This window comes from Thunnus maccoyii, chromosome 19, assembly GCF_910596095.1.
Source record: "Thunnus maccoyii chromosome 19, fThuMac1.1, whole genome shotgun sequence".
In the NCBI taxonomy this organism is placed as follows: domain Eukaryota; kingdom Metazoa; phylum Chordata; class Actinopteri; order Scombriformes; family Scombridae; genus Thunnus; species Thunnus maccoyii.
In genome coordinates this window covers 23,074,427-23,090,860 of record NC_056551.1, presented here as the reverse complement: position 1 = coordinate 23,090,860, position 16,434 = coordinate 23,074,427, and the positions used below count along the sequence as shown (strand labels likewise).

General features: G+C 36.7%; 1 protein-coding gene across 3 annotated transcripts in view; it reads right to left on the bottom strand.

Moving 5' to 3' along the window:
* The window catches only part of mast4 (microtubule associated serine/threonine kinase family member 4), a 104,364-nt gene extending 96,095 nt beyond the window's left edge, over nt 1-8,269 (bottom strand). For 2 of the 3 annotated variants that reach the window (XM_042394450.1, XM_042394451.1), the window contains exon 1: nt 7,596-8,269. In XM_042394450.1, coding sequence (XP_042250384.1) covers nt 7,596-7,829 — 234 coding nt within the window. In that variant the 5' untranslated portion in view covers nt 7,830-8,269. The remainder of the gene's footprint in view (nt 1-7,595) is intronic. The other variant, XM_042394452.1, reaches the window with a different exon arrangement.
* Nucleotides 8,270-16,434: the final 8,165 nt, after the last annotated feature.

Genomic DNA, 16,434 nt, shown 5'->3' with positions numbered 1-16,434 from the left:
GATTCCCATTCAAAAAGCATCGACTTCTCTCTAGAAATACTAAATCAATCATTTTTTTCAACAAATCATTATGGTCTTAATCGCTAAATCCGGACCCTCTAATAAGTGTCCTGGTGGTCATTTTGGAAGCTTTTAATAGGATTTGAAAATTTCTCATAACTTTGAGGTCTGCTGCGTGCGTGTTTATTGACAGTTCACTCATCTGCTGTTTTCTCTGGCTCCAGGACTCACACTGAGCTGCCCTGTTAGCAAAATTTTGATTACGTAGCTAACTTTAGCTCAAGTGTGCAGTGCTCAGTGTCCCAGAGAGCCGAGCGCTTTGCTTCAGTCTGTGGTAGCGGGACGTGTTTCCAAAGTGTGAAAGGCAACACCCCACACTCCTTATTTGGAAGGTCTTGGCTCCAAACAGAAAAGATGGTGCCAACCATAAGCAGAAACTCTGGACTTCAAACTGGCTCCAGTGCAAATCAATGGGTGACTTCACACCTCGCTACGTCTATCTTTATATACAGTTTATAGTGTGTTTTTATTCCAAAAATACTCTAAAAGTCTAAAAAAGTTTGGATGCACCATCAGCAACATAAACACACGACTCATAATAACATATTTCCAAAGCAAAATATGTTTTTAAACTGATAAAAGTGATTTCCCAACTTCCAGTCAGCTACTGGTTTCCATCAATTTCAGTGATGTAAAATGAAAATGCTCTATCAGCATACTGAAATAACAATGAACTGCTTTATGAGTCAGTATCAGTAAACACTAAGATATAATGAGTAAACACAACCAAGATCAGTGACCAAAGTCGACCCCAGTACTGTTTACAATGTTCACTGAGGCACTTTGGGACATTAGAAAACCAGTGTAATCTTAAAGGGGTACTCAATGGATTTATCACTGCACTTCCATGTGGTTGAGCAACTTGTGACAAACAGATTTTTTAAAATATTTGTTAAAATCGAAGCAGCTGATGCATGTCTGACTTTCTGCCCCTTGTATGAGTCGAACCCCGAAGACCCTGGATCCTACAAAAGTTGGGTGTTAGATATTTCAATTACAATAATTCAGCTGTTGGCCAGCTGCCACTTTGAAACCAGCCCTACAAAGAATCACTTCCCTTATAGCTGCGTTGTTCATTCCAACAATAACACATATTGGAGTTTGGCGGTTTGGCTCCGCTTCTGCTCTGAAACAAATGCGTGTTGATCTCACATCAGTCTATAATGCTCATACAGGAGGAGACTGGAAAGGTGGCTATAAAGATTAACCAATTAATCGTTCAGTCTCTAAAGTGTCAAAAAATGGTGAAATGACCATCATAAACCAGACCACAAATTGCTCGTTTAGTCCGACCAGTAGCCCAAATCTCAAAGATGTTCAATTTACAATGATATAACAGCTTAAAAAGAGCAAATTCTCACATTTTAGAGGCTAAAACTAGTGAATGTTTGCCTTTTTTGTTTGATAAAAGACTTAAATTAATAATTGATTATAAAAATAGTTGGAGATTCATTTTCTGGTGTAGCTGCAACAATTCACCCATTAGTCTATCAACAGAAACAGGTAATTACTTTGATAATAGAATAATCATTTTAGCAATTCTTTAAGCAAAAATGCCTCTCAAATGTGAGGATTTGAGGCTTTTCTGTGTCATACATGACAGTAAACTGAATATCTTTGGATTTTGGACTCTTGATCTTATAAAACCATAAGACACCACCATGATCTCTAACAAATCATTAATTGAGAAAATAATCAGCACCGATAATGATAATAATCCTTAGTTGCAGCCCTACATTTCATGCAGAAACAATGAGCACCATATGTGTTTACATGGAACACATAGTTAGAGAAAGGTTATGGTGATAATTGGTTGTAAAGTGTATGGAACATGTGGCTATAAAGTGACTTCCATGCCTGCCTGAACTACTGTTACCCTCCATTGATTTCCTGAAAATCGATTTTGTTTTATCATTCTGATGACTTTTTTTTTTTTTTTTAAACAAACAAATCTCTCTCCAGGAGCAAGACCTTGTATGCTAAACATAACCAGACCACATGAATGTATCTTTCAAGGGTTAAATATATGTCCTGCTAAGCTAAACAGAGCAAATTCAACAAAGCTTTCTAGTTGTTTTGTTCCACAAGTTAATGCAGTTTGCTAAGTGCCAAATGTCACACATGGTTAGTCCCCATTGAACAAACTCATTACTCACAGCAGAGGAGTGTGCCAGCTTGTTCAAAACAAACTGCTCCACAGGGAAGTGGTGAGAAATACATTTCAGTTTAGTGGAGCCATTTTTATTTTTATTTATTTTTTTAACACATACTGGTGTTTTTCAGCACACTAATATTATTGATTTGCTTTTAGGGAAGTAATTTGTTGTTTGGTCAGTGCGATCATGTTGTAAATGATTTGAATGGTACATAAAATATATCATTCAAAGTGTAATGCAAACATGGGGTTGAATCTATCAGTTGACAGCAGCTGCCAGCTGAGTGACAGATGAAGATGAACGGATGTAAAGTCTGTGTAATAAATTAAATCTCACTGAAAGGAAATGGAATAAAGGAAATAAAATGAACTAGCTGTTACCCCCTTCTTCGTATTTTTAAGACTGCTTTGCTTAACTACTGCTACTATGTTGTTGTTTTTTTTACAGGAGCTGGCATCAACAGTACATGAAACAATACACTTTGCACCTAACTCCACCACTGAGGAAGCCATTCGGTTTGTGTTGGTGCTCGCTCTGTGTACTCAGGCTAATCCACCTGATTGTAAAGTAACTGCACAAACATCTGCAGTCACTACAAAAACTGAAAGATAAAACCTGGAATGTGAGAAGAACAGAGAAAGGTCTTCTCTTAAGAATAATCTGCCATTTTTGTTGCAAGATATTCACTGATCTATGCGGAGCTGCAACAAGTAGTCGATTAATCGATGAATCTGCAACTGTTTTGAAAATATAATCGTTTTTTTAAGCAATATACCAGAACAGTTGTTGGTTTTAGCTTCTGAATTGTGATAATTTAATGCTTTCCTTTGTCATTCATGATAGTAAATGGAATATCTTTGAGTTTTGGATGCTGTTTGGACAAAATAAGACTAAGATTTAAAAAGACATAAACATTAACTCTGGGATTTCATAACAGACTTTATCACTATTTTCTGACATTTCATAGATAAAACAATTAACACAGGAAATAATTGACAGATTAACTGATAATGAATTAATCATTAGCTGCAGTCCTAGACGTATTTCATAACAACCTGCCTGATCCAAGTTTTTATATCACTTATTATATCATAGTGAAGAAGTGTAACAATTAAGGCTTAAATCCATAGGATAATCAAACTGAAACACAGTTGTAGCAGCAAATAGAAATGCAAGAAAAATGAAACAGGAGATGGTGGGATTAAGTTTAACACAACTGGCAATTCCTGTACTTTGCCGTCCCAACATGAGAGGTAGTAATGAGAAAGTATGGGGCGAAGGATTTATGATTATGAGGCGATATAAGAGCAGTAAAACATATAAAGACAAGGAATATAATGATTAACACACGGACAGATTGTGTACCTTGGCAAGCAGCATGTCAGAGTCAGCTCTACAAGCAGTTAAATCATAAAGATAAATGAGTGTGAAAAACTCATACATATGCACTTAGATTAAAGCCCACTGTCTTAACTTTAGCGTAGAAAAGTAATCAGGCTGATGGGAAATTAAAAGAGTATTTTTTACAGTAGCACACTACTAACATACAGACAGAAACAGAGCACTTTGCTGTACACTGTAGCTCTTTTATAGGCTGGTTTCTGAAGGGCAGCCTGCATAACAGATACATTCAATGACACTTAAATATAATATGTCATTATTCATATACTGGGACAGTGAAAAGCAGGTGCAACTGCCGACACTTCTAATCTCAAACTTGTAATGCACCATAAATGACAGTGACAGTTTATATCAAATTGTCACTTGAGCCAAAATCTGTTTATAAATTTGCACTGTATGCTCCCTATTTTAATCTTTTTCTGTTATCTTATCTTGTGCATGAAAGAAAGGATTATGCGTGGGATAATCTCATCCTGACTGTAGATAATGTTCTCTGTCACTGCCCACAACATTGGACTGATTTAGATGTCTAGGGTGAACTAAGATGCAACAACCCTGAGATTCTGTAAAGACAGGCATCATGAAAACATTGCAGAAAAATTCCACGAAGCACTATAGTAGTAAGCATCCTTGAAACACTGCACAGCGATGCTAAGTCTAGAAACGGAGCGGTAACTGAGCCAGTCGGTGCTGAGAGGTGCCGTCATCTGAGTTCTCAGAAGACTTTCCATCTATAACTCTGCAGCAGCAAGACATAAGTCAAAAGGTCGGAGATCCCTCATTAACCCTACAGTAATACCACTGGAAGGTTGCGCTTCACTGGCGGATCATCTGACCTGCTTTGGGCGTTTGGGCGAGTGAGGTGTCTATTTAGTTCGGTGTAGCAGGTCAAATTACACTAGCTGTTCTATGGCCAGCACAAGAGAGAGGTCACTGGTTTTAAATGAACGGAGTAGAAAAGGGCAGAGGGTTCATCCAATACATGCTGCTCTAGTTCAAACTTGGGGCAGGTTTGTTTTTAAATGCCTGTTTAAATTTCAGTAAAACTACTGTTGGGAGAAATAGCACATCTAATATTGAAATTGAATCAAATTTCCTTTTCAAGAGAAAAAAAAACATGGCATTTCAATTAAGGGGGACGTATCATGTACTTTTCCAGGTCAATATTTATATTCTGGGGCTCTAGTGGAATATCTTTGAATGATTTACAGTTCAAAAAACTCCTTATTTATCTTATACTGGCTCTTTATGCAGCCCCTCAGTTCAGCCTCTGTCTGAAACAGGCCGTTTTAGCTCCTGTCTCTTTAAGGCCCCCGCTCCCGATGAGCTCACTCTGTTCTGATTGGCTAGCTTCCAGAAACTGCGTCTCGGCTGACATCCAGCGGTTCCCAAGGCTACGTAAACAAACACTAGTAGAAAGATTTCTCTTCTTCTTCTCGTTCTTTACTCAGAATGGAAACTTCCGTACATGTTCGAGCCCGCTTCCAAACCGAAATACGCGAGTGAACAATGTGAACAACCCATGAAACAACCTGAGCATTTCTACATAAATTCCACTTAAACTTTGGAACTTTTGACCATCTTTAACATCCAACATCATAACAGTATGAAAATAACAGAAAATTACAAAAACCGCGATATGCCCCCTTGGGATTAAAACGCATAAATTTCAACAGTGTAGAATAGTTCACTTTGAGACAGAATGAAACAAGAAACCAGACTTGATCCTAGTCTGTGATATCTCAGCTCTATTAAGTTAATGGACTGTCAAACTGTTATTCAGCCAAACCAAATTAGTTGGTAGCAAACATGACACCGCCCCAGGGTTATTTTCAAGAGGATGTCGGTGCATGTTGGAGAGTCTGTTATGCTTACTGATTTAACAGTCAGAGCCTGGATAAACAGAGGGATGAGTATTAATGAAATGATATATATTACTTTTTTTTTTTGGTTTATACTTATTGTATCTTAATAGTAAATACAGTTTTAGTCCTGTCTGCAAGTCTGTGTATTTCCAACCTCGAAAAACGAAGCAATGATTCAATTTCTTGATTTATGACTGAAGCATGCGTCATACCAAAACGTAGCCATCACCTTCCTATTGCTGCACTGCTTTTGGACACTGCATCTGAGAATTTATGAGGCATTAAGTGTGGAGTAATAGATGGATAATGTTGCACAATGTTCTTTATTTCCCCATTGCTTATGTTGGACATTATAAAGGATGACAGTCAGCCACACCTACAGCCTGAAGTCATGTTGCATGATATTATGATTTAGGAAAAGTTTATAGGTCAGGTTATCTCAAACACACCCTTGCACGCATCGGACTGCATTACGCTCATCTGAGCCAGCCTAACCAGTCTGCAGAAGCATCTATCTAATGTGTTAGATCATTTAAAAGGCTGATACATGAATTTTGTGTTCCTCATTTCCCCATCTGTTTCCTGAATAAATACCACCTTAACTGCACTCTCCTCTAAAAGATCTGAGTAAGGCCAGTTTGTGCCTCTCTCATGTATTACCGTTACAGTACATTACTAAGCATCCAATTTACAGAAAACATACTGTACATACCCAGCGACCTTTGAACAACCCAGAAGGTCCTTTAGTGATGTTTAAGTATATTTAACATATTTCCAGAGTCTATAAAGACTCTTATATCCATCTGGTTGAAAACATATTCCATTTGTTGCACAATAAAAACCTGTAAAACCAATATATACCAATATTACTGATAGTAAATTTAAAAAATTTTTGGTTCACATTGTACAAATTGTGCAAGGAGATTTGTCATTTCCTGACTACTGTCTCTGTTTGGGTTAGGAAAGTGACTCACAAATTTGGGAAACAGATTTTGTTTTTTCATGCAGCAGACTGAATACTTTTTCATCCAAATGGTTCAAAGAATTTTTGAGGATCCTGGAAATACCTGCAGAACAAAGAAACACACTGTTAATAACCTTCTGATGTTTTTCTTAGGGCTGCAACTAAAGATTCAATTAACCTCATTTTCTCAATTAATCATTTAGTATATGAAATATTTTAAAATAGTGAAAAAATCTTAAAATTTTGTCTGACTGACAGTCCAAAGATATTCAGGTCATTGTTATATTTGACAAAGAAAAACATCTGTGGAGCTGGAACCAGGAAATGTTTTGGGTTTTTGATTTAAAAATGACCGAAACCTTTATTGGATTATCACAATAGATTCATTTTCTGTTGCCACACCAATAAATGCAGCTTTTTTTTTAGGCGGGTATTTTGGGGGTGGCGGGGTAAGGAGGGATCGGATGTTTAGCTTTGTATGCATGAGAAATAGGGGCTGAGATGCAAAAACACAACAACATTTCAGGAAACGCGTTGGCAAATCAGAAAAGACACTTCAGGAAATAAAGTTGTGAAACGTTGATGTCGGTTTTGCTGTTGTGTTTTCTGAAATGTTGTCTGTTTTGTTGCTGTGTTATCTTATTGTTTCATGTGTTTCCTGAGTGCGTTTTGCTCTCCGGGGCCACCGTAGACTAGAGTCAGGCAATTAAATGACATGTAAGCAATAAATAGATGTGGTATAAGCAAAACATAGATGTGACTGAATGAAACAGAAGTGATCCTGGTTAAAGACAGAGCAGTGCATCAGTTCATATACATTCATCGAAGGACTCAGACTGGATGATGAGTATATGACTTGTAAATGAAGTAGATGAAGTCAAAGCAGCACATAGCATGAATTATAATTAGACTCTGTGCTGCTTACTGACTTCAAGACAGGAAGCTAAGAAGCTCCTGCAGTTTGTTTACAAATATTTTGACAGCTGTATCCCAATTAATGAATCTTCTGAAGTGTTTCAGCTTGATGACTACAGATTTTAAAAGAGATTACTGACACACATCAACTTAAAAATCAATGTAACTGAACATGCACACACAGGAAAACATACATACTGCATATTCACTTGCTTATTCAAATGCTGTGTTTACCTTTTCGTCTTCGTCACATTCTTCATCCTCCGGTGTCTCCTTGTCATCCTCTGCATTTCTATCGTCCTCTGCTGCGTTCATACTTTCAGAGTCCGAGTTGCGACCATCATCTCCATCTGCAGAAACCTTGATGTCCAGGACAGCCGTCATTTCTTCTCCCTCGGACAAGGTGTTTGAACCTGACGACGACAGACTGTCGCCGCTTCCAGATGCCAAAAAGTGCTCCTGCTCCATTACGTCAACTAATAATATCACCGATTCATTAGGAAGCGACGTCAAAAGAAAACATAGCTGTTAATTAACCTGTCCACGCGCACCTGTGCACTGAATTCATCTCGTTATGAGTCGCGAGCCCATAAACGGATACCACTATTTTTTTTTTTTTTTTGGTGCCAATTAAAACAAAGTCACGACGTTGTCGAAAGTCAGTGATATCGATTAAAATGATTGATCGACCCTGTTTAAAAACAAGGTTGACGTCAGGCTGAGGTCTCCACTTCGGTTTTGTTGCCTCTGTGAGGAGTTTGTCGTTGGTTAGTTTCCAAGCAGTGTGAGCAGTGTGAGTCCATGCTGTCACCGCCTGCATAATGCACAAGTAGTGCCTGGTGCCCCAAAATAAACCCCGCCCACAACGTGCGAGGGTGGACCAATCAGATCACTCCTTTTCCCAAACCAAACACGGTTAGTTTTAACCATCTTTAGATGTATTGTAGTCTATCAAGTCCACTTAGTAAAAACAATTAAATAGTGGTGAGCAAGTGACTGATTACATTTACACAACAAATGTACTTTTTTTACTGTAGAAGTTTGAGGTACTTAACTTGAGTTTTTTCCAATGTTTTGTATTTCCAATGTTACTCTGGCTACTTCTACTTCACTCCACAGGGAAATATTGTCCTTTTTTACTTCAGTATACATATATAACATCAACAGTTACAGTGTTTTTGTAACCTTTATTTATTCAGGGAGTTTCTCTTTTTCAGGAACGCCCTGATCACATTCACACATTCATACCAGGAAGCTGCCCAGTAAAACCATAGTCTGATGTGCCAGCTACTGAGCAGCTCCACTGGAGCAGTTGGGACTAAGGGCCTTGCTCAAGGGCACCTTGGTGTTAGTAATGAGGGAGTGGAGCTGCTTGGATGGGGGAATTTCTCGTGGGTGGGGGAAATCCAGGGGATTGTACCGGCAACTCTCCGGTCACGAGCTTGCTTCTCTAACCTTTAGGCCACCACTGCCCCATTGGTTTTACATGCATAATATATAATCAACTTGTGATGTGTTATTATATATGAAAGACACACATACCCACTCAAGGGGGATATTGGGCTCAGGAAGTAGAGCAGGTCATCATCCTCTAATCACAGGGTTGGCAGTATCGATCCCCATGTGTTGAAGTGACCTTCAGCAAGAGACAGAAAGAAAGAAAAATTGTAAAGTCCTAGCTCTACATAAACGCAGCCATTTACAAGTTACTGGGGCTGATTAAGACCTGCTCAAATTGGAGTTGTGCAAAGTTCTGCTGGGATTTTTGTGAGGTCACCGATCTCCGTGTACTAGTAAAAATTATAAATTTGTAACATGTTCTGTGCCAAGAGTAACGACAGAGTGAGAGATGACACAGTTTTGTCAAAATGTCTCATTTGGCAAAATCTGTTTAAATACCTCATCACAGAATTTTCTTCACAGATGTGCATGGTCTTCAAACTACCCAACATTTTGAAAAATAGTTTAAAAAAAACAAACAAATGAAAGACCTCCGCCAGCTACATGAAGATGCTGCTTAGATATTGAACACATCACTGCAACAAGAAAAGATCCACATTCTACAGTTTTGATTTATGAATGTCTCCATATTTAGATGATAAACTACAGCTGAAGATAGTCAAAGTCAGTGGGACTCATCCTGAGGAGACCATGACGGTTTGTACCAAATTTTATGGCAATCCATCCAATAGTTGTTGAGACATTTCACTGAATAAGCGAAAACTGTGACCTATTGGTGGTGCTAAAGGAAAGTTAGTCATTCTCTGGGAACCATGGATGTTTGTGCATTATTTCATGGAAATCCACCCAACAGTTTTTGAGATATTTCAGTCTGGGTCAAAGTGGTGGACCTGTGGGCACAAATGACCTAAATTGTTCTGTTTCCTAATGAGTCAGGAGTCAAACTTTAAACATTTCCTGGCAGAAATGCTGTTACACCATAATACATAAAACACAGCACTGATAGAAAACCTTCTATCTGACGTCAAAGAACTTAAGAGATAGCTTTTTTAGTATTTATTCTTTGAATAAATCTTCAAATGAGCAGAAAATTATACAAAGATATGGCTGTTTTTTTTCATGTTGCCCCTGAGCGAGGCAATAAACCCCTGACAGCTCGTGGGAAACTGCTTCATGGACAGAAGCACAGGACTGGGGTCTTACTGGGTAACTTCATGGGATGAATGAGTGTAGACTCGCATGAATGTGAGGCAATAAGGCAGAAAACTGTCTGCAGGTGCAGGAATAACAGATAAAATGCCTGATAGCTAGTATATAATGCTCTACACATGCCACTTTTTGTTTAGTTGTTATAATGTCCTGAACTGTAGCAAACTTCAGTAAATGAGTTAGTTATCTTCTTAATGGACAACATCTGTTCATTTAAATATGCTCCACTCATTGGCAGCCTGATGATGATGGAGCTATGGCTTTGGAGATGTTTTTTTTTCCCCCTCCAGCCATGACAATTGCAACACAGACACCTCCCAGAACGGCAAACATTTCTAGCGTTAACATATCTGTGATCACTGGCACACCCTCAGATTACACAGTTTTAATCTTCTAAGAAATCTGTAATTGAGTATTTGTCTTAACTTGATAGTGTTTCCCAGTTAAGCCCTGTGCATACTGTACAGCCGGTTTTCCATCTGGCAGCAGCAGTTCAGCAGCAGAGCTCATCATGCTCACCGTGCAGAGGGCCCACTAGAGGGCGTACCTGCACAAATATCTCTAATTACTGCAAATCAGTAAATGAATATTGTATTCAAATATAAACACTTCCTGCAGGGCGTGCACAGTCATAGCTAATGAAAGCAGAGGGGGAGAGAAACAGCAACCACAGCATAATTAATAAATTATCATATTTTATCAATGTTTTTGGGGCATTTAATGCCTTTATTGGAGAGTTTATAGCAGAGAGATGACAGAAAATTAATTAATTTCATTGGTAATGTAGTTGTCTTTTTTTAAAATAATGTTTTATTCAGTTTTTTTTAAGTATTGACATCAAAACACAGTGGGTTTACAAATAAAAATTAAAAATATGATTGATAAATACACATAAAAAATCAAAAATCAAAATAAATAATCAAAATAATAATAATAACAATGATAAAGAAAGGGGAGAGTAATTAAATGAAAAGGAAAAACTTATTGTGTTTACATAATATTGTATATATATCACTGTGATGAATAATTAATCAACCACTGAATCATCATATAACCATATAACCATATAGTCATATTTATTACATTAGCTTTGTGAGGTGTTGGCTGTAGATTGTCCACCATTAAAATGTCCAGATAATAATAAAACCAGGTTCTTTCATGACCGATTAACATATCAAGCCTCTTCTTTAGTATGTTTTTTTTTTTTTTTAGCCATAGTTAAAGATGCAAAAAGATGAATTTTTTTAAGTGTAATTTATTAATCTGAGGTGGTAAACTAACACATTCAAAAGCATAACACAGGAAAAACAAGAGCAAATATTTTAATTGCAGCTTTCATCCATTTCAACTGACTTCTTTTTACCAAAGCGGAAATTAACAAGCTGGAGTTTAGTCATGTAGGATCACACCCCAGTAAATGTACCATTACTCACTTTTTTTTCAGTAGAGTATCTCACTCATGTATGATATCAGTCACCACACCCTGAGAACATCTTTTTTGTTGCCAAATATGTCCCACCATATCAATCATGTGATGTAGTTGATAGATTAGTGTTGTTAAGCATACAGTACATAGAAACCCTACACACACACACACACACACACACACACACACACACTGCCTAAATTGATTCAACAAAACAAACTCAAAAACTGCAGCACATACTGTCCTCTCGCCTCTCTGTTAAACCTGAGATCCACATGCAGTGAACCTAAATCAGCATCCTCCTTGTACAATCCTTATCTACCACTTTATGTCATGCTACTGTGAGTTCTATGGAGTAAACAGACTACTTGAGAGCCGAGCCATTATGCCCAGTCAGTTCGTGATCTAGTGTTGACTATCTGATGTGTCAACACCCGCGAAAGTGTTGACATTCAGATGGATCCGGTGTAAATTGCTGGGCTGCTTCTCTGCTCATCGTTCCAAATCCCCAACCTCGATACTGCTGCTGCTGCTGCTGCTTTCAGGGCTTCCAAACTTTGACAACATACGTCCAAACATTTCTGTTTCTGAACACATTAATAAGACTTTTGAGGTCCTTGATAATCTGAGATTTAGGGATGGTAATGCAAATTATTTAATTATACATCCAAAAACCCTAACCTAACCTGTTCATGTATTTTTAACCACATCAAGGTGGCTTTAAGCTGCAACTATTTTGATAATTCATTAATTGTTTTTGTCATTTTTCAAGCAAAAATGCCAAAAAGTCACTGGTTCCAGTTGCTTGGATGTGAAATTTTGCTGCTTTTCTTGGTCATATATGACAATAAACTGAATCTGTTTGGGTTTTTGCACTGTTGGTCGGACAAAACAAGACATTTTAATCTCCTTGAGCTGTTGGAAATTAAAACAGGCATTTTTCACTAGTGTCTAACAATCCATAGGCTAAAGGACTAATCGATTAATTGAGAATATAATCATCAGACTAAACAATAAGGAAAATAATCAAAGTTGGTTGGTCAACCACTTTGTGTAAATTGTATGAAAAAAAAAAACATGTACGAAATAATAAATAAATAATGTTTTTCTATACAGTTAAAGATGCACCTTGATCAATTACAACAGTAAAAACTGCTTACTCAGTAATATATAAGTTATAATAATACAGTAGAATAATATAAAATACTCTGAAAGGGCCATCCTACATGCATAAATAAATACTTTTAATTTTGATACCTTAAGTACGTTTTGTTGCTAATACTTTTACACAAGTAACATTTTTAATGCAGGACTTTTACTTGTAATAGAGTATTTTTTAATTGTGGTTTTGATACGTTTACTTAAGTAAAGAATCTGAATGTATTTCTAGCTAAACTGATGTTTGTCCTTATAAACCAACATTTAAAAGGCATGTACTTTTGATTTCAAATTACATTTTAAATTGCAAACCAATAGTGTTTTCAATTCAGACTGTGATGTTGCTAAAAAAAAAATAATCCCCAGACACATTTTTATTTTACCACATTGTTTTTCAGTTGTCTGCTTCCTGCTTCCTGCTTCTTTACTGTGAACTAACAGCTTTTTTTTTGTTTTGTTGCTGTTTTTTTATTTTTTATTTTTTGCTTTATTCTGACTCTATTAGTCACAGGTATATTTTAAAAAAAAAAAAAAAAAAAAAGAAGAAACACTGTATGAAATAGAAATGCCAGTGAATTTCAGATCTGAAATATGCACTATTGTCCCTAAAATCCACATATGACTGTTTGGGCTGTTTTTTTCTGTTAAGATTCTCACACAGTTGTATTCATGTCTTTATGGATTATAATGGTAATCTTAAAATATGAAACATAAAGCCCTGCTGCTGTTGCTGCTGTTGAACCACAGTGTTTTGTTGACATGCAGCTCCTCTCTCTCACTTCTCATTTATTCACACTCTTTAGTTCACACACAGACTCTCCACAGGAGGGTACTGTTTGCAGCAAATGACCTCATGACCTACTCACAATGTGTTCTTGATGTTGCCACTGAAAATACAACCTGCATACCTTCATCAGTTGATGATGTCATAATTTTGACATAACAAACATCACCTTTTTTGGTGCACAAGCCCAAAATTGACACACCCAAAATATTTCTGAGCCCTTTTGATTACTGATTTTGAGTGTGAAAGTGATACTAAAACAAACTTTTTTTTTTAACCATTTTTCTTGTCTTTCATTTACAATTTTCATTTTTTTCTTTCAGTTGTACTGTTTCCTTTTATGTGCAGTCCTGTTACAAAACAAGTAACAACTATCGCAGTTATAATGAGATGTGAAAATGGTTTACACTGATATAAACATTAAGCTTTGTGCTTTCAAACTATCTATAGTTTATCGAGGTTGCGTGAAGATCCAACTTGTTCTGCTCCAAAAACAGGAATCGCAGACTGCATTCAGGTCAATAAACAGAGAAGTTGTTACAATGGTGGCATCACCCTCAAACCAACTGCTAGTCACTTGATATGACATTTTCATTCTGAGTAAACCACGTGTTAGAGAAAGGCATATTGATGTTGCTCATAATAATTTGTGTGGCTGTTTTGTTTCACTCCATCTACCAAAAAATAATAAAGTATTCAACAAAAATCTCATATAAAAGAGGTGAATATGGTAGTTTGAACCATGTTGTTTAAGTGAAAAATAATTTCTCATATAATTACATTTTACAACTTTAAAAACTAGCTTGCTTTGAACAGCTTTTTCAGGTTAAAATAAAAAAATTTACTGCATTTGACAACAAGCACAGAGGAAAAAATGAATACTAGTGTGCCTTCATTCAGCCTCAAACTAAGAACTGATCAAAGCGGTGAGAGAAACCCGCAGAATCTTTCAACTCCTGTAGCCCACATGTGCTTTACAGCACATTGCTGATCTCAAGGATGATAAGGCTTAAGGTGGGGGAAATTTATGTATGAGAAAAACATGAGTTGGCAGACATTTACTTGTTTATCGGAAATGACCTGACTGCTGTGGCAAACACCTTAGAATGTTCTCTTATAATTTTAATCATTTCTTTCAATAGAAAACATTTGATCCTCTCACAAATTTCACTTCCCCTAATTTGAATATTTCGAATACCACCAGCAAAACGTCTCTGAGGTCGATTTGTTGTCAGCACCTATATCATATGAATGGCAGCTAGTTCACATCTAATCACTTCACATTTTTAAGAAGGAAGAAAAGTTGTCTACACAACAACAAGGTACTAACTTTGCTCTACAGCTGCTACAGCGTTAAGATCAAGATGATGATAAACAGCTTTAATCATATTCTTTAGGCTGTCTAACTGAAGTCAGTGAGGTGTGAAGTGAACTTCCTGTGTATTTGCACTTTGGCTCTGAAGGAGGAACATGCAGCATAAAATACATTAGCGTGCTTCTCTTTCTTAAAGCAACTCTGCTTGTTGTTGTTGTTGTTGTGTGTTTTAACAACCAGATTCAGCCTGAAACCTCATTAACCAAACTCAGGTGCAGCCTGCTTTTTTTTACAATGACAAGTTTTTCCTCCTGTACTCATTCCTCCTGTTCATTCTGGCCATTAGAAAATCCCTTCAAAATCCACAGTCCTCCTCCTTCTGTGCAAAAATGTATTTAAAGGTTTATCTGAAGCCATTATGAGATTTCAGCCTCCAAATGAGTCCAATCAAGTAGATATCTCTCAGACTTACTGTGTTTTTAGTGCCAAATTCTCTCTTTTTTTGTTACAATCCTTCCACTGCAGCTGAACAAGAAAACACTGTCCGTCGAGACACGAAGCGGGAATTTTTTTTACTAAAAAGACTGAAACTGTGAAACCACATGATTTCACTTACTCTACTACTGAAGCCTCATATTTACCTCAGATAAACTTTTAAATATATTTTTGCTCAAAACAAGGACTGTGGATTTTGTCCCCCATCACTTACATTGTAAATGCTTAATGAAGGGATCTTCTAATGGTCAGTATGAACAGGAGGAATGATTACAGCAAGGAAAACATGTTTGAAAAGTTGTGAACTCCACCCGCTCAGAAATGGGGGAAAAAAGAGGAAAAGATTTTTCTGTGAAAGTTTCTCTGTGTTCACCTTAAATCACAGAAATGGATTTTCAGAACTAGTTCGGAAGCCAATCAGGAAGCAGTATGCAACTTGCACAAGTGTAATGTAGAAACTCGAAACCTCCAGTACACATTTACTGAGAATGAACGTCACAGTGAAGTAGGAGGCATCTTTTGTCCAGCAGTTAAACTTTTTTGGATTTTTCAACAAGGGAGAAGAAGGAGTAGATGTAATTTTCAGAATTTTTAAGAGGATAATTGAACTCTTTGTACTAAATTAGTATTCCAAGCAAAGTATTTTTTAGATGTCTTAAAACTTGTCTTGAGGGGGATGTTTTCTCTCCTAATATTCTGAAAAGTAATGACATAATTTATATATTAACCACAGGAGGTATGTTGTATTTGAGTTAAGATAAGTGATTTTCATTAAAACTAAACTAAACAAAAATGTATATGTGTATTATTTGTTGTTTGGCCTGTTGATTCTGTTTAATGTTTCTCTTTTAACGTACCTAAATTGAAAATACAGTAAAATATTCAGTACAAAAATATTTTCATTCTAAACAATGCATCAGGTCGATCATTAACCATTTAAGATAATTGACTATTATTACTGTTCAGGGAAACTCAACAGTTCTCTGAAATATTTTTTGAAGCTCAAATTAGTCATCTGAGTCAAAGTGAAAAGTTTGCCAGTCATGTCTGTTTGTTAGCTGTGGCGCATGTTATGATTTTCAGATAAAAACTACATTGAGTTCTTTGAAAGCAATGTGAGCATGAAAAGTTCCTGAATTCACACAGCAAAACATCATATTTTGAGTGTTTGTTTTCAGAGTTTGAGTCACAGTGAACCTTCAAAAAAAACTTCTTTTCAATTACT